This window comes from Periplaneta americana, chromosome 11 (genome assembly GCF_040183065.1).
Source record: "Periplaneta americana isolate PAMFEO1 chromosome 11, P.americana_PAMFEO1_priV1, whole genome shotgun sequence".
NCBI classification, from domain to species: Eukaryota; Metazoa; Arthropoda; class Insecta; order Blattodea; family Blattidae; genus Periplaneta; species Periplaneta americana.
This window is the reverse complement of record NC_091127.1, coordinates 1,152,275-1,174,316: the sequence shown is the minus strand read 5'-3', so window position 1 is coordinate 1,174,316 and position 22,042 is coordinate 1,152,275. Positions and strand designations below refer to the sequence as shown.

Below are 22,042 nucleotides of genomic sequence, written 5' to 3'. Positions count from 1 at the left end.
AGTAAAATAATATCCTATTATGAACATTTTTGACAAGCACAGAGACAGCATCTGAAAAGCTTTCACAGCCGTTCCAAATAATCTTCTAACCTCTGGCGATCGTAAGTATCTGTGTATCTATTTTTAGATAAGTTGTAGCGAGAAATGAATATGAATTTTGAGAATACATTTGCCACTTTTCTACAGAAAAACAGACTACTTTTGCTCTACTTAGTTACGTCGGTGCTATTGAGATATCGTTTTAATATCCCTAAGCATTAAAATGTTAGTCTTAAGATGATTCCGATTGGATATATAATCCTGTAAATTATTTCTCTGAAGCAATCCTGTTTGGGAACATTACGGTCTACATCGCTTTCATTTGTCTTGCTATTATTTTTATTTGTATTGAATATATATTATAACTGAACTGCTCCAGCTCTTATAACAATTATATACGTCATAGGTTATGTATAATCAGAAGGAAATTAGTACATTATGCAACGAGCCTATAATGGTAGTAATTAAGACGCGAGGATGTTTATGAAACGAGCGCAAGCGAGTTTCATAATTTTCATACGAGCGTCATAATTACCATTATAGGCAAGTTTCATACGACTTTTTATGCTCGACCATATTTCTAACTTGAAATTATTCATGAGTATTCATGTTATTGTTATGTGAGTGAAATAGCCTACATCATAAATTGTGAGATGTGCGCAGACGCGAAAGTATTGATTTTTTCGGGAAACGAATGTCGACGACCTTGATATAATCTAGAGAGTAAGATGAACATTAGTCTTGATATAACCTTGAAATTGAATTCGACATTGAAAAACGAGATGACAAATTGAATTTATTTGAATATTATTTACAATTAACGCTAATTATTATAGTAACAGAACATAAACTTCTGCGACAGTATTGGATTTCCAGCCTCCGTGACGTTTCGATACTTATCTTTCGATTGCATATCCGAGAATAATCGAAAACCTGAACTTTAATGAATAGGTGTACTTTAATGACATGCATTAAAGGGCTGCTACCAGGTGTATAATTACTACATTTCGGCATGGTCGAGCATAAAAATTATTATTACCGGTATTATTATTATTATTATTATTATTATTATTATTATTATTGCTATATCATATTAAGTACGGTACGGTAACAGAATAGTTGTTAGAGACAATTTTGAGTAAGTCGCCATTTTGTGTCATTTTACAAATAAAGAACCCCATTAATAATAATTTTATTGGTAGTGAAAATAATATTTTATTTTAATCATTCTCCAATCAAGTAACTCGTGGATACGAATATGAAAAAAAGAGAAAAATATCCGCTCATTTGTTCAGAATAAATCACTACACATAGCCTAATAATTAAAAAAAAAAAAAGCGGATAATAAAAATGTGCATTTCCGTCAGAAATTCTACACACTTTCGTAGAATATTTCTACACCTCTACAATGAAGAAGTAAACACTCGCATTTAATGCGCCTTGTTTACGGAAACAGTCCCCCGCCGATATGAAGCTTGATCATCTCTGTGAACAGTTTTAGAACGTTATCAGCTCGTCATTTATCTTTGTTAGTGTGTCTCATGAGCTGGCTTAGAAAAAAATTGTTGTTCAAGGTGAACACTTTCTCTGCGGCTCTATTTCTGTATTTGACGCTAGAATATGTGACGGTCGCGCAGAGACCGATGTTCACGACAGAATAATTTAACAATTTGACAAAGGTACTGCGCAACTTCAAAGGACAAGTTTTCGTTCACGGTTCAACCTTGTGATATATCACGCACTATATAAGCCAGGGTTACAAGTTCCCACTCGCAAAATGTTGTTCTGGGTTGCTTTGCTATGTGCTACAAAACTCACATTTCTGGCAGCAGAAGGCCCGGTAGTTCACACGCAACAAGGCACGATCCACGGGACCTACCTGGTGTCGAGCAGTGGAAGACAGTTCGCTGCGTTCCAAGGAATACCGTATGCACAGCCTCCTGTCGGAAAGCTACGGTTCAAGGTAAGATTCTTCTCTCTGGGCTAAGATATTTGTACCTCGCTATCAGACTGGCGTTTTTGAACTAATATTTGGTATTCTTCTTATTACAAACAGGATCGTAGGATTGAGAAGGCAAGAAGGTCTTGTGACTTATGACATTTCTTTATACAGTAGATCTATTGTTATAAGGCCAATCTGATTCGCGATTACTCATACAATATCCACAATTTTACGCGTATTGCAAATATTATATTCTACACCCAAGACGTGCGGGCAATATAATACCACAGTTTAGTATATACAGTTGCGAAGCTCAATGCTTACTAAATATGCAAATATAGACAGTTGAAATATGCATCCATAGATAGTTGCTAGCCACCAGGATCGCTACTATCGCCTCATCACAGACTCTTTCCCTAGCAGACGATAAAATGTATTGTACTTTTGATATCGTGTTGTTTTGAAAAATTAACACCTTCCTTCCACTATTGAAATACGAAATACATGAGGTTTATATATTATTTTCATAAAGTATATATTATACTGTATTTTATAAACTCACCTTCCTGGATCTTTCGGAAGGATAGCTCTGTCCTCTTTTTCTTAGAATTTATAGTGCAACAAATGTTTCCTTGTCCCATATTATTACTCAAATTATTGTATTTTAGCCATTTACAGTTATTACAACCGATAACGAACATTTCACAGTTTACACAACTTTTCACAACAATGCGAAATACGGCACAGTCAATGCCTTTTCGATCTAGATCAGGCCGTAATATATGTTCGGGTTTTCTATTTCAGTGTATGGAGCTCAATGAATTATTATATTATAACTTTATTGCGTATCATAGCTAAGTTTTATTTAGTGTAATGTGTCCATAAGTTCCCTTTACTTCTTGTTGCATAATGTTGCAGAAATAATTACAAAACTGTGTTATTTTAATGTGAAGAGAATTTTACATGTTAACATAATCTTTTCCCATCAACATTTTAAGTTTAGAATGGAAGTTATTTTGAGGTTTAATAAAAAAATAATTTATATTGTGATTTTAATTTAGCACATCTACCTTCCTTGATAAAGACAGAAAATTTATCATACCACTCCTATGAAATTAGTGTACGTACGATTGTTACTTCGTCTCTTACGTAGTAGATACATACAATAATTCAATACTCAGTTTTAGTATTAAAATACAGACAAATTGAATGTGCGGAGTATCATACATGACATTATGCTTAATTATAATGTATAATTGCGAATTTAGGAATACAAGATATAGTAAACATAACCTATATTTCCATATGAATGGCAAGGCATTGGAGACCACTAAAATTAGATAGAAAGGGGCAACTGAGACATTAAACATTACCTATAATTTCAACATATCTAAATATCCGTGCGGTGCAACTGAAAATTATTAAATCGTGCATAAATGAATTTACAAGAATTTCGCAATATTTAATCGAAATAAAGACAGGTATTACACATACGAACAACGTAATTTTCACACCAAAACTAATATTACATCTTAACTCGCAAGTGATTTATGTCTGAAGTGTCTCATAATCATTGTTTTAAATTTTATTAATGCAATTACACTACATTTTAGATAAATATGTTACTCTTTATGCATTCCAACTAATTTATATGGTTGAAACGCCGCCCTTCGTGATCAGGTTAAGCGAGTTACATGGTCTGCCTTACGGCCTGTATTAGATCATGATGGCAGTGACACAGTCTATTGTTCCTAGTACTCACAGCGCTCCAAGCGGCTAGCAACTATCGCGAGAAATGCAAAAAATCATCCCAAGCTTCGTAACTGCATATACTAAGCTGTGATATACAAACATGCAGGCTATTATGTCACAGTAGTATTCTTTATACCGGACCAATAAGTCCAACACTGAATACTGAACTAAACATATTCCACTCTTTTTACATAAACATGAAAGCGCGAGAAATGCGACACTGGTCACTAAGTTACCATATTCGTACCTCGTACCTCTGGGAATTAATTTAATAGGTTCCCTTTCACTCTGTACAAATTCATCCCTCTTTCATAAAGAAGGAGGCACCGCTATCGAAGGTAATATTTATTTTATTGACTAGGAACCCCTGGCACCTCATCGATGGAAAGGCACTTGGAACGCCAGTCTGCCAGGAAGCGCGTGCATTCAGTATCAGAGACTGATGCCATTTGTGGAAGATGAGGACCCGATAATTGGAGAGGAAGACTGCCTTTATATAAATGTGTTTATGCCTGTGGTAAGAAATAAAACGTTATTACATACATAACGAAATAAGTATCAAATAAACACCGACTTTAAAATTAAGAGAATTCAATTACTATACAGTATGTAACAGATATCAAATAATTTCACTGAAATCTAATTTTGCAGAAGAAAGCTGGAAATGCAGCACCCTTACTGGATGTGATATTCTACATACACGGAGGAGCTCTTATGTACGGGTGGAGCCATGCATATGGACCGAAATATATTTTAGACAAAGATATTATTTTAGTTACTTTCAATTATAGACTGGGTCCCATGGGTGAGTTCACTGTTGTTAAAAATCAATGTGGAAAATGCTATGTTCTTCAATAGTGTGACTGATATATCGGTACTGAATGTTCAAAGGATTTCTCTCGACTGAAGACAAAGTAGTTCCCGGAAACATGGGCCTAAAGGACCAAACTGCAGCTCTGAAATGGGTGCACAGAAATATTGCGGCATTTGGTGGCAACCCAGACAGTGTGACGTTGATCGGAAATTCTGCTGGAGGCGTCAGTGTTCATTACCATTACATATCACCAATGTCACGCGGTAAGACCTTTTTATTTATTTTTATGCCAGGGAGTACAATTTAAATTAGTCGCACCTCATACCGACCACTTCTTCCACTAATCGACAGTTCAATCGGAAGGTTCACCACAGTGTTAGTACAATAAACAGAGTTACGAGCACCTATGTATCTGATCACGTGTCCAAAGAATAATGTGTAATTAAGAAGTTAGATAGCCTACAATAATAAAGGTATTTCGGTAAATATTTATTGTGCCCACGGACTTTTGGATTTTTACTGAAGTAACCCTTAAATATGTAAGCATGTCTCTCACATTCAAATCAGGACTGAATACCTATTTAGAAGGACTTACTTAAATTACTGTTGAAGAACTTAGTTAAATTACTGTTGAAGAACTTAGTTAAATTACTGTTTAAGAACTTAGTTGAATTATTGTTGAAGAACTTAGTTAAATTACTGTTGAAGAACTTAGTTAAATTACTGTTGAAGAACTTAGTTGAATTATTGTTGAAGAACTTAGTTAAATTACTGTTTAAGAACTAGTTAAATTATTGTTAAATTACTGTTGAAGAACTTAGTTGAATTATTGTTGAAGAACTTAGTTAAATTACTGTTGAAGAACTTAGTTAAACTACTGTTGAAGAACTTAGTTGAATTATTGTTGAAGAACTTAGTTAAATTACTGTTTAAGAACTTAGTTAAATTATTGTTAAACTACTGTTGAAGAACTTAGTTGAATTATTGTTGAAGAACTTAGTTAAATTACTGTTGAAGGACTTAGTTAAATTACTGTTTAAGAACTTAGTTAAATTATTGTTAAACTACTGTTGAAGAACTTAGTTGAATTATTGTTGAAGAACTTAGTTAAATTACTGTTGAAGGACTTAGTTAAATTACTGTTCAAGAACTTAGTTGAATTATTGTTGAAGAACTTAGTTAAATTACTGTTTAAGAACTTAGTTAATTTTTTTATTTATTTTTTATTGGGTTATTTTACGACGCTGTATCAACATCTAGGTTATTTAGCGTCTGAATGAAATGAAGGTGATAATGCCGGTGAAATGAGTCCAGGGTCCAGCACCGAAAGTTACCCAGCATTTGCTCATATTGGGTTGAGGGAAAACCCCGGAAAAAACCTCAACCAGGTAACTGCCCCGACTGGGATTCGAACCCGGGCCACCTGGTTTCGCGGCCAGACGTGCTGACCGTTACTCTACAGGTGTGGACCTTAGTTAAATTACTGTTGAAGAACTTAGTTGAATTATTGTTGAAGAACTTAGTTAAATTACTGTTTAAGAACTTAGTTAAATTACTGTTTAAGAACTTAGTTGAATTATTGTTGAAGAACTTAGTTAAATTACTGTTGAAGAACTTAGTTAAATTACTGTTTAAGAACTTAGTTAAATTACTGTTGAAGAACTTAGTTGAATCATTGCTGAAGAACTTAGTTAAATTACTGTTTAAGAACTTAGTTAAATTACTGTTGAAGAACTTAGTTAAATTACTGTTGAAGAACTTAGTTAAATTACTGTTTAAGAACTTAGTTAAATTACTGTTGAAGAACTTAGTTGAATCATTGCTGAAGAACTTAGTTAAATTACTGTTTAAGAACTTAGTTAAATTACTGTTGAAGAACTTAGTTAAATTACTGTTGAAGAACTTAGTTAAATTACTGTTTAAGAACTTAGTTAAATTACTGCTGAAGAACTTAGTTGAATTATTGTTGAAGAACTTAGTTAAATTACTGTTGAAGAACTTAGTTGAATTATTGTTGAAGAACTTAGTTAAATTACTGTTGAAGAACTTAGTTGAATTATTGTTGAAGAACTTAGTTAAATTACTGTTGAAGAACTTAGTTGAATTATTGTTGAAGAACTTAGTTAAATTACTGTTGAAGAACTTAGTTGAATTATTGTTGAAGAACTTAGTTAAATTACTGTTGAAGAACTTAGTTGAATTATTGTTGAAGAACTTAGTTAAATTACTGTTGAAGAACTTAGTTGAATTATTGTTGAAGAACTTAGTTAAATTACTGTTGTAACTGGACTACATTGTAGATTTCCTCTCTTTACCACTCATTCACTCACTCACTCACTCACTCACTCACTCACTCACACACTCACTCCTTTTCGAAAACTTTCAAAGCATGTTCACGAGAACTCAAGTCATGCATTTTCTATTGACACTAGAAATCAAACTTTTACGATTTCTAGTTGCACACCACTTCGGCGGGGTGTTGACAGACATTGTAACATGGACTTCCAACACGCGGACTGGTTGCTAGATAAACCGATTATTGTTGCACCAATGTAATGTTTCATAACTCTAATATTGACGTCCACGTACATGTTAGATCATCTTAGCTGCTATGATGTATCGGATGTATTATAATGCCAACTTTTACTAATCTTTTTAGCAAAACAATCTCTCTTGAATGTGTAATAGTTACATTAACTAAAATGGCGGAGCATCAACAAACTCTATTCTGGAGTTATTTAGTTAGGCCTACCTATTGATATACTATGAAAATTACGCATACATTACAAATTTACTCAATATTTTCAATGAAAAAAATTAAGTATTTGCAATTAAAAAATACGATCATGCACTGTGTTAGATGCGTAACAGAACAGACATGCCTCAGTCTAACTTTTCTTATAATGCATATGCCGCCCTTGTATCGCAATATACTCTTGAGAGAACGTGCAATATATAAAGAATATTTTACCGTCATTTGCAGGTCTCTTTAAAAGAGGTTATTCACAAAGTGGAAGCGTGTTGTTGCCATGGGCTCTTATGGAAGGAGGTCGAACGAAAGCACAAATCCTGGGAGCAGCTTTGGGTTGTGCTACTGCAAACACCCAGCAACTTACCGACTGTTTGCGTGACCGACCAGCACGGCAGATTGTACAGCAAGTTCAACATTTTCTGGTAATTCAAACTATTAAGGAGACTAACTGTATACACACGAGATTACACAAGCTGGCGCATAGCATGATCAAGAGTGGGACTCGGAGCGTCATTACACTTTCTGCCGCTAGGTTCGCCTCGCAGTTCTACGAAATGATGAATACCATTGCTAAGCATTGTGCATCGTGAAAATTCTTTCGTTAATTTGGCATTACTGATCGAGTACGAAGATTATAAACATGTCAAGCATATTACAGTCTTATTTGAGAATTACTGATGACTTGTTAAATAACAGTATGCAGATTTTCAGTGTGATTTAATGAAAATCAAGATTTCAGGTATAACTCCCTGTGAAGTTGATTTGAATAATTTCGAGGGAAAAATTGTTCCGAGGCCAGGCACGTCACTGTTCGTTAACACAAAAACCACAATTTAAGTCACACGGAGTAGTGTGCACTCGAAGTTTGTTGCTTGACGGTTGTCAGCCCACTTTGAGGTCTGTGGATATAGAGGGAAAATTTGGATCGGTGTCGGGTAGAGTTCCCGGGTAGCTCAGTTGGTAGAGCGTTGGTACGTTAAACCAAAGGTCCCGGGTTCGATGCCCGGCCCCGGAACAATTTTCCCCTCGAAATGATTTAATGAAATTTACAATTTTGTTTCCCGGAAGTCTGGATTTGTTCAATTAAAATGTTTGCTTTCAAACTATATTCTTCACCTGGTTCATTTAATTTGGCAAGTTGATTGTTTTCAGTTCCGTGTTTTTCCTTCAAATTTTGTTCCCTCTGATTTGTTTTAATTGCTGAAAGTGAACTACCGGTGTCTTTCACTTTCAGACATTATTATTATTATTATCATTATTATCATTATCATTATTATTATCATTATCATTAAACTAGTAGACTATAGTTCTTAGTTTGCCTTGTCTTAAGACAATCAGTAGCGTTATTCAATACTTTCGAGGAAAGGAGTATGATTAAAAATCATTTGTAATGGTGAAATATTCTACGACAATAGTTCATTATTACTGCTGAATAATGACATAGACTACATACGATTTCCATTATTTAGGATACAACATACGCAGTAATGCGATTTTAATGTTGCGCTTGCCGAGTTTAGTGTAACGTACTCTCCTCATCCTCAAAGCCAAATCAAATATTATTACGACATTACGAGTAATAAATAAGAATTACTACAATTGATAAGGTTCAACTGTCACCGTATGGTGTACTGAAGATTTTTCTCTATGCTTTCGTTAAACTGACATGTTGTGAGTGACGACAGAAAACACCTCAGGGAAGCGAGATGCAGACATTAATAAAAGAGAAATGGGGATCGGGGAAAGCAAATGAGCAAATGCTTATGGGCGACACAAAAAAAAAGTCACTGAGAATCCTAAGATATTTGTTTATGTTTTGAGAAATCCTCAAATGAGGAAACCATTTCTAATCACATATTGCAGACTAACTTCCTAATTTAATTTAATTCTAACTTTTAATTTAAAAACTGTTTACATACACTAAAATATTACAGCATTTACTATTACTATCCACTACAGATTAATCAGCAGGCATATTAGATAATTATTTCACCACTACAAGGCCTGCAAGAAAAATCATGCAATTGTATCATGCACTGTGACTGCAGTTTCCATTAGTAAAAATCATAACACTTCAACTTCAATATATTAAAAAAAAAGAAAGGGGGAAAGTTAGGCCCATTTACAAGTGATTAAATTATGAACTCAGGAAAATGGAAGACAATACAGTACCTTAATTCACTGGAACTTAATAATAATAATAATAATAATAATAATAATAATAATAATAATAATAATAATAATAATAATAATAATAAACAAAAAAACAAGTGACAAGGGTAGACTATAGTGCTAATGTGAAATGTATTGTTTCTTTCATTACTTCCGGAAAGGTAGGCCTATGATGTATGAATTGAACAACAGGAAGGTAGTGCCTTAGTTTATAATATATAGTTTATCAAGAATGACATCCATTTATTTTAATATAATTGAAACGCAGAAGTTTTGAAACTACGTCTACTGGCCATAAAATATTGTACGAAACATTTAATAAGCAACGGTGAGTCCTTTAAATGTCCCAAATGTCATTTAAGTGTTCTGCTATGAATATCTAGGAACGAACAGCGCTCCGAGTGGTGGAATTGGCGTTACCATTTTAGACCTATATTTCAAGCGCTATTCGCCAGCTTGTATAATCTCGTAAAAAAACAAACGCGCGCGCGCGCGCACGCACGCACGCACACACACACCAGTGCCCGTACACATAGTTTAACCACAGTCTAGTATATACCCTACAGTCACGAAGCTCAATATATAGCAAATATGCATCCATAGATAGTTGCTAACTACTAGGATCGCTAATATCGCCTTATTAAAGACAATGCGAAATAGTACCGGCACAGTCTATTGTTCCTAGCACCCTCACAATTCAAGCTTCGTGACTGTAGGACCTATATACTGTGGTTTAACGGTATATTTGAACACAGCGATTATTGAGAATCAGCGATATGGTGTTATAGAGATAAAATAAAAGACAATTGTAGACAAAATCAGATTTTTTCATGATCTACAAAGCAGAATGAATGCTGTCATGCAAGTTTCATATGCTGGATGGACGAATTCATCCATTCTTAAGAAGAAAAATGTTTCTACATTACAGTTATCAATACACTAAAATAGGCCCATAGGCTACTTGTAATGTTGTATTAACATGAATAATATTGAAAATTAGGTATGGCGGTACAATCCATTTGCTCCTTTCGGTCCTACTGTGGAAGCAGCTGGGCCCAACTCATTTCTATCAAAATCCCCACTTGACGCCATATTGCAAGGAGATGTCCAAGACCTTCCATGGATGACAAGCGCAACCACAGAGGAAGGTTTATATCCTGTTGCGGGTAAGTGCAGGTTTAACTTAGATTTAGAGTATTTAAATTAATTTCAAGTTATAATTATGAAAATTGTACCAAAAATAAATTATTTAACCATTTCATAACACGTACGAAGCTATTCACAGTCGAGGAGATGATGATGATGATGGTTATTATTATTATTATTATTATTATTATTATTATTATTATTATTATTATTATTATGGTGCGATAATATGACAATCCGACATACTCGTAGGAAACCTTCTCCATTGCAGAAAATGTCACATTAAATTCCAGAGATCGAAGTCAAATCCCCTTGGTGAAAAATCGTCAGCAAGCTATCAGCTGAATCATGTTTCTGCAAGATCTAATGAAAGGTTTTAGAATAATTTATTTTCTCACTTTTTCCTTGTAGTTGAAATCTAAAATATAATTAAATTACACTGTCCGGTTATTATAATAAATTATTTTTAAAAGGTGTCTGTCTTCAAGGATACACTTCGTTCTAGTTACTCCTAACCACAACAAAATGGTTACGGTATATAAAATATTTACATTACACTCTACAACGCCTTTTAGTTCAAATAGTCTTTGAACCCATGCCAAAACAAATGACGTAAAAATTAAAATGCGTGTATTATGGGCACATAATGTTACATAATGGAGTTGTGAAGTCATCGGAAAAAGTAATTAAATTAAAATGATCAGATACTTAGCTATCACATAACTACTCAGCTTGCAGACACATCCAGGTTATACTGTACCATACAATAAGGAATGCAGAGAATCAACTAAACTCTACAATTTGCCATTATTTTCGGTACTTGCTAATAACAATAACATTAAATAAATTCATGGTGCTGTGTAGAATTAAGTGATCACGGGGTTAACATACAAAAATCTAGTTTCACATTAAAATAACACGTCAGTCTGTAGCAAAATACAGATTTCAATAACTGCTTTGTGTTACATTTTTGTGACCAGACTGGATAACCAACCCAGCTACTACAAAAGTTCTGGAAGACAAGTATGCCGAATTCTTTCCTCACATTCTTGACTACAACTACACTGTTCCCCAGAACAAGAAATCAGAAGTCTTACAGCAAATCATTCAACATTATTTCCACGGAAAACCACCATCTAGTGAGACAAAGAAGGAGATGATACAGGTATGTGCATGAATCAACAAAGGTTTTATTACAAGTAAATCTTACTTACAACTATTACTTATTTCCTTTTTTAATTTTGTGGTAGTTCCCATATTTTCACCGACTATTTTTGCAGTATTACCATCTCTTTTCCGGAATGTTATAAACTATGTCTATATTTTTATCTGCTTTCTTCCTGCAATTATTATCCGCTTAACAATGATTGTGCATTACAGCGGTCCTGCATTATTACTGAGACATCTGTGAGGCGCGTGTCCAACAATGAGTCTGTATGTAGGCTATCATGTTTACGGTCAAGAACGTCTTATTCATGTCTACCACTTGATTTTCGTATCAAAACAACCTAATTTCTCTTTTCAATAAAAGTCACCCAAATAAGCTATTATGATGATCTGCTTGTGAAACCAAACGATAACTTTTAATTTCAGGTTGCCACAGATCGATTGTTTGTAGCAGATTTAGTTCGAGCTGCCAAACTCCAAGCTGCGGTCAATTCTGCTCCTGTTTATTTCTACCACTTCGGGTACAGAGGCAAGAGCAGCTTGTCGGACAGCATGTCAGGGACTTCAGTCGATTTAGGTATGGTGCTAGGCTGGGTACTTCAACGAACTACTTTCCTTACAAACGCGTTACGATCATTCAACCGGAATATTGAGAAACCCATTTGTCTAGAAAACTAAACTTTTGAGGGGATACAAAACACGTCTCAGGTCCTAGATTTGTGCTCAAATTATTTTTTCTTTACACTTTAGCTAAAATGAATGTTGATGGGAATATGTGGGGGCTTCTCTTCATAATATCATGAGTCTACATGTTTAGAATATGAAATCATATATAACTCAATTTCGTGAAAAAAATGGACATGTGGGGGTCTCTCAATATTGTGATTCAATTTTACTTACGTTGTCATAACTACAGACCAGCACAATACGATGAACATTTTGGCAAAATATGACATTTATTTTCGCAATATAAATATTTCAGTGTTAAAATATCTTCGTTCTCAAGCCATTTAGAGCAGGTTTACATCATTATTTACAAATAAAGTCTCCAGAGATTAATTGTTCTATCTATATTTAATATGCTACCAAATAAAATACCGGTACTATATATCGGTATAATTAAACGGGTGTTCAACATAATGAAATCCTTACAAGAATGAAAAAAACTACGTAACAAAAAATACTTTTTACATTGGCTGGGCTCAACACTGAATACAGCAGAACACAAGTAACTTTTCTAACATTGTTTTGTACGATGAAAACCGCAGGAAACTGCAAAGAAGAGGAATTTAGTGGACAGAAAAACTAAGGATCTTGAAACCTGTTTGAAACTTTAAAACACATAGCAATACTGAACAGACTTTCACTGGATTCGAAACAAGGAGCAAAGGTGCATTAATTCTGCGCACAGTGGTGATCAATGAATTTGAATATGTCAGGTTCTTACATTTCCTACATTAGTTCGAACACATACAGAAAAATTGTCATGTAGTAATATAGCGAAGTTTCGTTAATCTTGTACACACAAACCTATTTACGCACAAGTATACCTATCAGTCAAAAATAACTGACCGCTCTCTAGGACTGAAATACAGCTAGGCTATGTCTATTCCATTGAAAACTGGACTGAAAATATTCTTCCATAATTATTATTTCCTAGAAGAAAGTAACTATAACTGCAGCCTCTTGTAGCATAGGAGAAACGAGTCTGGACAGCTTACTTCTAGTCCTTGTACAAGGAGGGCAGTGTTCATTAGATGGCCATGAAGTTATTACAATGTTTGGTTGCAAGGCAACATCCACACAACAATGCCATTTAGTAAACAAAATGGAGCGCTGGTCAGCTGCATATCTTGCTTTCCTGTAGACGTAAAGATTTTTTTTTAATGCAGTACTGAGGCAGCACATATCTAGACAACATTTCAACATTGGAACGCACGGGCATGTTCCAGACCGGCACACCGTAAACTGAGTACATAAGTTTCGAACTACAGCGTCTATAGAAGATAAAAAGTATGGAGGGAAATCAAAGGCTGCACGTCGATCGCGTAGGATTGATTTTCAACGAAGTCCCAAACGATAAGTACGCTGAAATGCACAAATATTTCAAATCTCAAGAATGTCACTGGGTCGGATTTTGCACAAAGATCTGAATTTCCACCCATACAAGTTTCAGATTGTGCATCAACTTTCAGACCACGATTGTGTCGTAAGGAGGGCATTCATAACACAACAGCCAGATCTCACTCGGCAAAAGATGCCCCATTCAGTTCTGAACTGGAGCGATGTCAACCCTCCTGGGCTTCATCCACACTCAAGAAGTACCGGTAATGGTTTGGTGCTGATTTTCTGCATTCGGGTTTATTGGTCCCTATTTTTTACTGTAACGTCAGACCGTTATGTTGCCATGTTGAATGAGTTCGTGTTTCCACAGCTGACCTAGCATCTAGCGTCATGGAAAACGTTGTTTCACGGGTGCATCGAAAGGGGTAATTTAAAAAAATAATAATTGTTTTATTGGTATCACGATAAAATGTTAAATGTTATGTTTTATTTAACGATGCTCGCAACTGCAGAGGTTATATTGTGTTATTTTAAGTGATCATGCTGTTATTTTAAGTGATCGTGTTGTTATTTTAGTGATCGTGCTGTTATTTTAAGTGATCGTGTTGTTATTTTAGTGATCGTGCTGTTATTTTAAGCGATCGTGCTGTTATTTTAAGTGATCATGCTTCATTTAATTTAGGATATTCCCTATTATTATTATTATTATTATTATTATTATTATTATTATTATTATTGTTAGTATTAATTATTTGTATTAATTATGGTATTATTATTAATTGTATTTTTAATTAACAAGTTTATTATAGTCATTATTGAGTGTAATTAGTTACCACTGCCATCGGGTATATACCCATTCCAGTGTGAATAAATACATACACATACTTTCACTCTATATCAGCGTCCCCGGATGTGCCGGAATTTTGTCCCGCAGGAGTTCTTTTACATGCCAATAAATCTACTGACATGAGCCTGTCGCATTTAAACACACTTAAATGCCATCGACCTGGCCTGGGATCGAACCCGCAACCTTGTGCATAGAAGGCCAGCGCTATACCAACTCGGCAACCAGGTCGACATCACGATAAATGACAATATGTCTCTCTATGTATCAATGCTTTGAATAAAGTTCATGGACACTAGAAAAAAGCATTACAAGTCTCAGAATGGTAAATCAAAATTGTCCCACCTTGCATATGTAAAAGCTTACAGTATTCGTGCATTTCTGTGAGAACCGAACTATACATACAACATTTATAGCGCTCTATCACGGTGGTGGTGTTTGTAGTAGTAGTAGTAGTAGTAGTAGTAGTAGTAGTAGTAGTAGTAGTAGTAGTAGTAGTAGTAGTAACAGTAACGTGACAATGAAACTAATCCTTCACCAGGTGTGAGCCACGCAGACGATTTAAGCTACACAATGGACTGCAGTATAAACAACCCTGATGAAAAACCTGAAGACAAGGAGATGTCAAATTTACTAGTTGATATTTGGACAAGCTTTGCTCGTGACGGGTAAGTCTCTACGAAACAATAACTAGTGCAAGTAAATGTCCACATGTTCAGTTTCCTCAGGAATTGTCCTCAAGTCTACAAGTAAGCAACACAATATCATTCTCAAACTTTTTCAAAATTCCTTGCCTCGGATTTCCTGGTCTTCAAACTTGAAGAATGTACTATTCGATCATTCATTTACAGGCCGAACTGAGTCTTGCTCCAATTGCATAGCTATGCTCAACACACACTGTGATGTGAAGTTACACAGGACAACAAAAGGCATCTAAATGTTATGCAGTAGGTATGATTTGAACATACAACCGCACAAAACTGTAAAGGCTGGTTCACAATAAACCGGGAACGCAAACGACAACGAGAACGGAAATAATGTTAAAATAAATGTATTTAAATGTGAGCATTCACAATAGTTAATTGTGAATGCCACATTTAAAAACATATATTTTAACAATATTTCCGTTCTCGTTGTCGTTTCCGTTCCTGGTTTATTGTGAACCAGCCTTTAGACTGGCGGAAAATAACGTTACGGAGAACGACCATGTGTAGACTAATATAACACTGTATGGCTACTTACAGCGTGTTAGACGTGCAAAATCTTATCTTTATACAGAGCGAGTTAAAGCTAAATAATTACCGGCATTTTTTACCCAGCCACGATGTTGCTTTTTGACGGGCAGAACACTGGGGTTTCCCGACTTCTTGTTTGCTTTTATTCCAGTAAAAGAGACAGCGTCGGTTTCCTTCACTATAGTCCCGTCGCTCTTATTTCCGGCAGCCAATCGCGTTGCAGGTCGGCTACATTTAAACGTGTGCGTCTTGTGATTCGCTGATGAAGACGTTATTCATTTCTTAAGGCTCGATAAATACTTAATATAATCGCCCGCCATTTTCGCTCTTTCGTTGGCGTTCGCAGAAAGCACACGAGACGTTATTTGCCGATCAATTATTTGCTGAATTACAGTGCGTTTGATTTATTATCATAGGAGCTATGACATGATGTTTAACGGTGTGGCAAATAGATTCCTCGTATGGTAGCTCGGCAACGAAAGAACAAAAATGGCGAACGATACTACCTACCTAGACTTTATAGAGCCTTCACTTCCTAAGACGTAAGCAAAGAGGAGGAGTCACGTCGGGAATAACAGCGTCGCGACTATAGTTGCACTAAGCCGGCAATACATTTTTCTTTAATATTTATGTATTTTTAGGATGGTTAAAATAAAATGTCTATGTCTATTACTGTACTCCAACCAGGAGAAAATCTCAGGGGAATGAGACGCAGCGGGGTAATGCTGTGAATGAATGTTGATGTCATAAGGTCACACACGTGGGTACACGCATCTCCATTGGCTAACTCTCAAAGCACAAACCATACCACTGATACACACATACTTTTATTACCCTAGTTACAAAATTAGATCACAGTTAATCTCCTGGTTATGGTTTGTGCTTTGAGAGTTATTCAGATTCCAATTATTAGTAGACATATGATTTTCATGTGAATAAGTCATGTGCGATGTCTTCCATACGTAAGAAGGGTAAAACTGTCAACATTACAGAGATTATTCTGTAGGACAAATTAATAAATCCATAATATACTCATAGCTAGCAGTACATCATAACTGCGGAATCCCGGCCAAATAAGTCACTCAACTGAGTGAGCTCCTAGTATAATGTCAGTTGACATTAGACATATACGTCAACATATATGCCTAACTTGGAGTCAGGCCACAAAGGGAAACACTGAAGGAGGAAGATTCGATCCGGTGCTTTGGATTGAATTCGGCGTAGCTTAGTGGTCAGAGCGCTTGGTACGTAGAACCAAGGACCAGGGTTCGATCCCCGGCGCCGGAGCGAATTTTTCTCCTCAAATATTAATGGTCGACATACAGAGATTATTCTGTAGGACAAATTAATAAATACATAATATTTATAAATATCTATAGGCTTCTAAAGTTGTAAAGTTCTTTTTTAAAACACCCTGTACACTTTGATATTTAAGCAGACCCTAATCTTAGCTCTTTGCTTGATTGTGATATGTGACAACAGTTAACACAGCTAAAATTGTTTATACAGTCACAAAGGATTGTAATTTTGTGTTTAATACACTCTCTTACTTTTAAGACCTGCTGAATAGTTTTTAACTTTGATCTAGCTACATCTCTTCAATATCGGATGGATAATATAATTTAATGTATATTGTTGTTGTTGAATTAACTGTCCGAAGACAGGTCTGAACCACACAAGTGATACCAAGAAGGCACCACTTATGAGGTAACTAGGCCAGGAGATGATGGGGTAGAGTGGCCAGTTTCTTTCCCCTTCATTGCATACATTGTCGACTAGCTACATGTTACACTAATCAAACTTCAGATGCATACAAACAATTGTTCTTCCTCTGACACATCGTCAAGTGAGATGTACTGCCTGATAATAGATGTACATATCAGCCAGAACCTCAATCAGAGGATATTAATGTATATATGAAATTCAATTTGTAGAGCAACAAAAATAAGGAATATAATTTTAATATTTTATTTTCAGGATACCGATTCCACGAGGAAAAAATTTCCAGTGGAAGCCAACAACACCCAACTCCAAAGAGCTTAATTACTTATACATTGGAAGATTCGACAATTTGGAAATGAGATCCAGTAGTAATCTTGGCGAACAAGAGTTCTGGGACTCCCTTCCAATCAACGAGCCTCAAATTGGGAAATCTACTCCACTAAAACTTAAACATACCGAGTTCTAAACAACACACAAAATAAATAATGTCCTAAAGAGAATGGCACAGAATCTCTTAACACAATGTTCTCTTTATGAAGTTCAGATGTAAGAAAATTGGGTTTATCCAGTTATAATTGTAACGTTTTTGTTTTCACACAAAATATTAAATATTTCAGAAACAAAATTGCTATGTCTGCTTTTGCATTCCTGAAATATTAACACTAAGAAGTAAAACTGTCAAGACTTTAGAATTTCCATCCGACATCAGTGAGATCAAAGTTAGAGCAAGTACAGAAGTGGGGGGCACTCGTATCAGCAGACTTGATGTAGTAGACATTCGTTTAGTTGGCATTAGTAACCCTCTTCATAAGATGAGATATGTAAAGTAAAACGGAATGATTAGCCAAATAAAACCATGTTAACGTCATGAGTACATATCCACACATAACATGCTCCTACAGAACATTTCTTTATGTACTTTAAGTTTTTTTATGTTCGACCATGCCGAAATGTAGTAATTACACACCTGGTAACAGCCCTTTAATTGACCTCATTAAAGTACACCTATTCATTAAAGTTCAGGTGTTCCACCAATCAGAAAATACCATTGGAGCAATATGAGAGCGCAAGTATCGATTATTCTCGGATATGCAATCGAAAGACAAGTAGTTCTGTTACTATAATAATTAGCGTTAATTGTAAATAATATTCAAATAAATTCAATTTGTCATCTCGTTTTTCAATGTCTAATTCAATTGCAAGGTTATATCAAGATTAATATTTATTTTACTCTCTAGATTATATCAAGGTCAATGTCGACATTTGTTTCTCGGAAAAATCAATACTTTCGCGTCTGCGCACATCTCACAATTTACGAGGTATTGTAGAAGGTCAGTTCCGCTCCCCAGTCAGATAAGAATAACATGAATACTTATGAATAATTTCAAGTTAGAAATATGGTCGAGCATAAAAAGTCGTATGAAACTTGACTACAATGGTAATTAAGACTCTCGTATGAAAATTATGAAATGAGCACAAGCAAGTTTCATAAACATACTCGCGTCTTAATTACTACCATTATAGGCTCGTTGCATAATGTACTATTTTCTCTCTGTTATGAATAACGTGGACTGGTCTTCAATATGAGATTTATCTTTGAAAATTAAAATTATAAATTATGTTATGTACTTATGTTTTATTAAAAACTTTTCGAAATACAAGACTAATGGCAATACTAATTAGGTAAAAAGAAAATGTTGGCATAAATTATTTTTCTGTGGCTGAGGCTAAATCAATAACGGGCCTGTGGCAGTACACAGAGTGCTTTATCACTATTGCATGTCTGGAAGAGTGACTCAGATGTCCTGAATATCTCCGAAATCTATTCCACTCAGAATGGTAAGTTTTCATTCTTGTTTAATCATGATCTCAACAATATGAAGTTCGTAGTATTCTTCGTTTTTGTACATAGGTGCTAGGCGTAGGTTAGGCCTACTTGTAAATGTCAATACAAGTGTAATCACAATGATGCCTGATGATTTTTGTAATTCTGCCAAGGAATGTGACAGATTTCTCTATACTTCGCCTATCAAAATTAGCATTCTCTCCTGCCTAAGAAATTCAAGAGCCAACTTCCCATTAATAAAGACAATGCAGTCATTCATGGAGGATGAATCATGGAAAAAGTTCAACATCTTCAAAAGAGGGCAGTCTTTCCAGACCATCACAAATATGCACTCATTACAAGCTCTTACAAAGAGGCCGGTCTTATGTGAATTCAAAAAGAAGGACCTACTAGCCGTGCTGGATTTTCTGAACAAGAAGTACAGTGAGTTTTATGGGGAAATTTGTGTTTCAAAAATAAGAAGTGGCATAAACTGTTTTTGTTAAACTCATTTTGCTTTGATGTTTAATTATTTTCGTAGAAGCAGAATAAAGTTTTGTTTGATAAAATCTGCTTGCTGGTGTTCTTTGAACAAAAATAGTTTTTTTTTTATTAAGATTAGTTTCCTGATGTTCCCTAAACAATAATATATTTTCTGTAATAAAATATACTTCTGGCATTCTCAAAACTATTTTCACCTCTCCTGTACAATTTCATTTTTATGACTTCAAAGTTATAACGTTTCGCATGTCAGTGCCTCAATTGATCCCTAGGAAACTCCACGTTTAATATTTGTAAATTCTGAGTGAGTGACTTTCTGTATACCGTACCATTTATTTCTTTCAACTTTTTGTTTTCCATTTGATAAGTTAGATCTAAACCAACCTAAAGTCTCATCTATAACACCATAAAACTTTAATTTTTTTTACCAATATATTGTGATCTACACAGTCAAATGTTTAGATAAATCACAAAATATACCTCTCACACATAATTTCGAATTTAAAAAATTCAGTACTTCATTCTCCAACCTAAAGCAGCATTCTCTACCGATTTTTGTTTTCTAAATTCAAACTGCTCTAAAACTAATATATTTTTGGATTTCAAATAATGTTGTAACCTATTATACATAACTTCCTCAAACATGTTTTAAATTGTGGTTAATAATGCTATGGGTCTGTAATGATGCCTAGCAATGGTACATTTGTCCTCTATTTTGTATTAGATTACTGAGGTTTTACTATGGAGTATCTGAATCTTTCTAGGAAAATACCACACTACTGAAAAATTGTATTTATATAGCTTAAAGGAGAAGAAAATATTTCAGAGCAGGCTTATAGAACTTTACTTGGTACTTCATCATATCCACAGAAATTGTTTGCTTTGGATGTTTCATCACAAACATAATGTCTGCTGCAGTAGTGGGAATAAATTTCAGACCTGGAAATTCAGCGTTAAATGTACAATTTTATGTTAGAAACAACTTTCTATGTTAAATTAAAGGTCTTATGAAGATGGCTATCAGGGAGTCGAAAATAGTCAACTAAGGTAAATTAGTAAGGTTTCAATTTAACACTAGAAAGTTGTTTCTAACACAGAACTTATGTGATATGTGTAATCAAGAGGTACCTGTTAGATAATAATCAATGGCAGCACATTCTGCACAATCTTGAATACGTATTTAAGTTGTCCATGATATTTTATACAAGTCGTTAAAAGAATTTGCAATATATTTTGGATTCCCTGCTTTATAATCATTGATTTTAAGGAACGAGCTACAGACTTTTGGTTAATTTTGGTCATTTTCTTAATTTTTTTAAAATATGATGCCAAAAATCCACGGTTTCTTGGCCTACTCATGTATTTAGATTTAAGTCGATATTTATTTCTAACAAGTGCAGTGAAGTGCATGGATATGGCTAGTTTGTAAATATAGTTAAAAATATTGTATATTAAAGTTTGTTCTATATGGTTGTGAAACTTGGACTCTCACTTTGAGAAAAGAACAGAGGTTAAGTGTTCGAGAATAAGGTGCTTAGGCCTAGTAAAATATTTGGGGCTAAGAGGGATGAAGTTACAGGAGAATGAAGTTACACAACACAGAACTGCACGCATTGTATTCTTCACCTGATATAATTAGGAATATTAAATCCAAACATTTGAGATTGGCAGAGTATGTAGCACGTATGGAGGAATCCAAAAATGCATATAGAGTGTTGGTTGGGAGGCCAGAGGGAAAAAAAGTTTGGGGAGGCAGAGACGTAGATAGGAGGATATTAAAATGGATTTGAGGGAGGTGGGATATGATGGTAGGGACTGGGTTAATCTTGCTCAGGATAGGGACAGATGGCGGGCTTATGTGAGGGTGGCAATGAACCTGTGGGTTCGTTAAAAGCCATTTGTAAGTAAATATATTAAAGTTATCATACTATTAACAACAGTGGTACTGATACTGTATACATTTTCTAAGTTCATTTTGTAAATATGAATTTAAATTTTTGGAATTTTTGAATGACATGGCCATTGTAAACACTTAAGATTTATAATTATAAACTAACGGAAACAAAA

General features: G+C 34.8%; 1 protein-coding gene and 1 long non-coding RNA gene across 3 annotated transcripts in view; one reads left to right on the top strand and one right to left on the bottom strand.

Annotated features, from left to right (window-relative positions):
* Positions 1 to 22,042, bottom strand: part of LOC138708710 (uncharacterized) — a 38,572-nt gene that overhangs the window by 14,924 nt on the left and 1,606 nt on the right. The gene's annotated exons all lie outside the window — the stretch shown is intronic.
* On the top strand, positions 1,550 to 20,047 carry LOC138708708 (venom carboxylesterase-6-like). Its single transcript, XM_069838812.1, has 10 exons — positions 1,550 to 2,002; positions 4,095 to 4,250; positions 4,385 to 4,538; positions 4,625 to 4,810; positions 7,531 to 7,721; positions 10,472 to 10,637; positions 11,598 to 11,782; positions 12,211 to 12,361; positions 15,234 to 15,360; positions 17,905 to 20,047. Exons 1-10 carry the CDS (start codon positions 1,817 to 1,819, stop codon positions 18,113 to 18,115), a joined length of 1,713 nt encoding a protein of 570 aa, XP_069694913.1. The 5' UTR covers positions 1,550 to 1,816; the 3' UTR covers positions 18,116 to 20,047.

Excerpts from the sequence above, each read along its gene's own strand:
- LOC138708708 (XM_069838812.1), top strand. The coding sequence starts at position 1,817 with ATGTTGTTCTGGGTTGCTTTGCTATGTGCTACAAAACTCACATTTCTG. Across the intron at positions 7,722-10,471 it reads AGCAAGTTCAACATTTTCTG|GTATGGCGGTACAATCCATT; the intron begins GTAATTCAAACT and ends ATTGAAAATTAG. Across the intron at positions 12,362-15,233 it reads AGGGACTTCAGTCGATTTAG|GTGTGAGCCACGCAGACGAT; the intron begins GTATGGTGCTAG and ends ATCCTTCACCAG.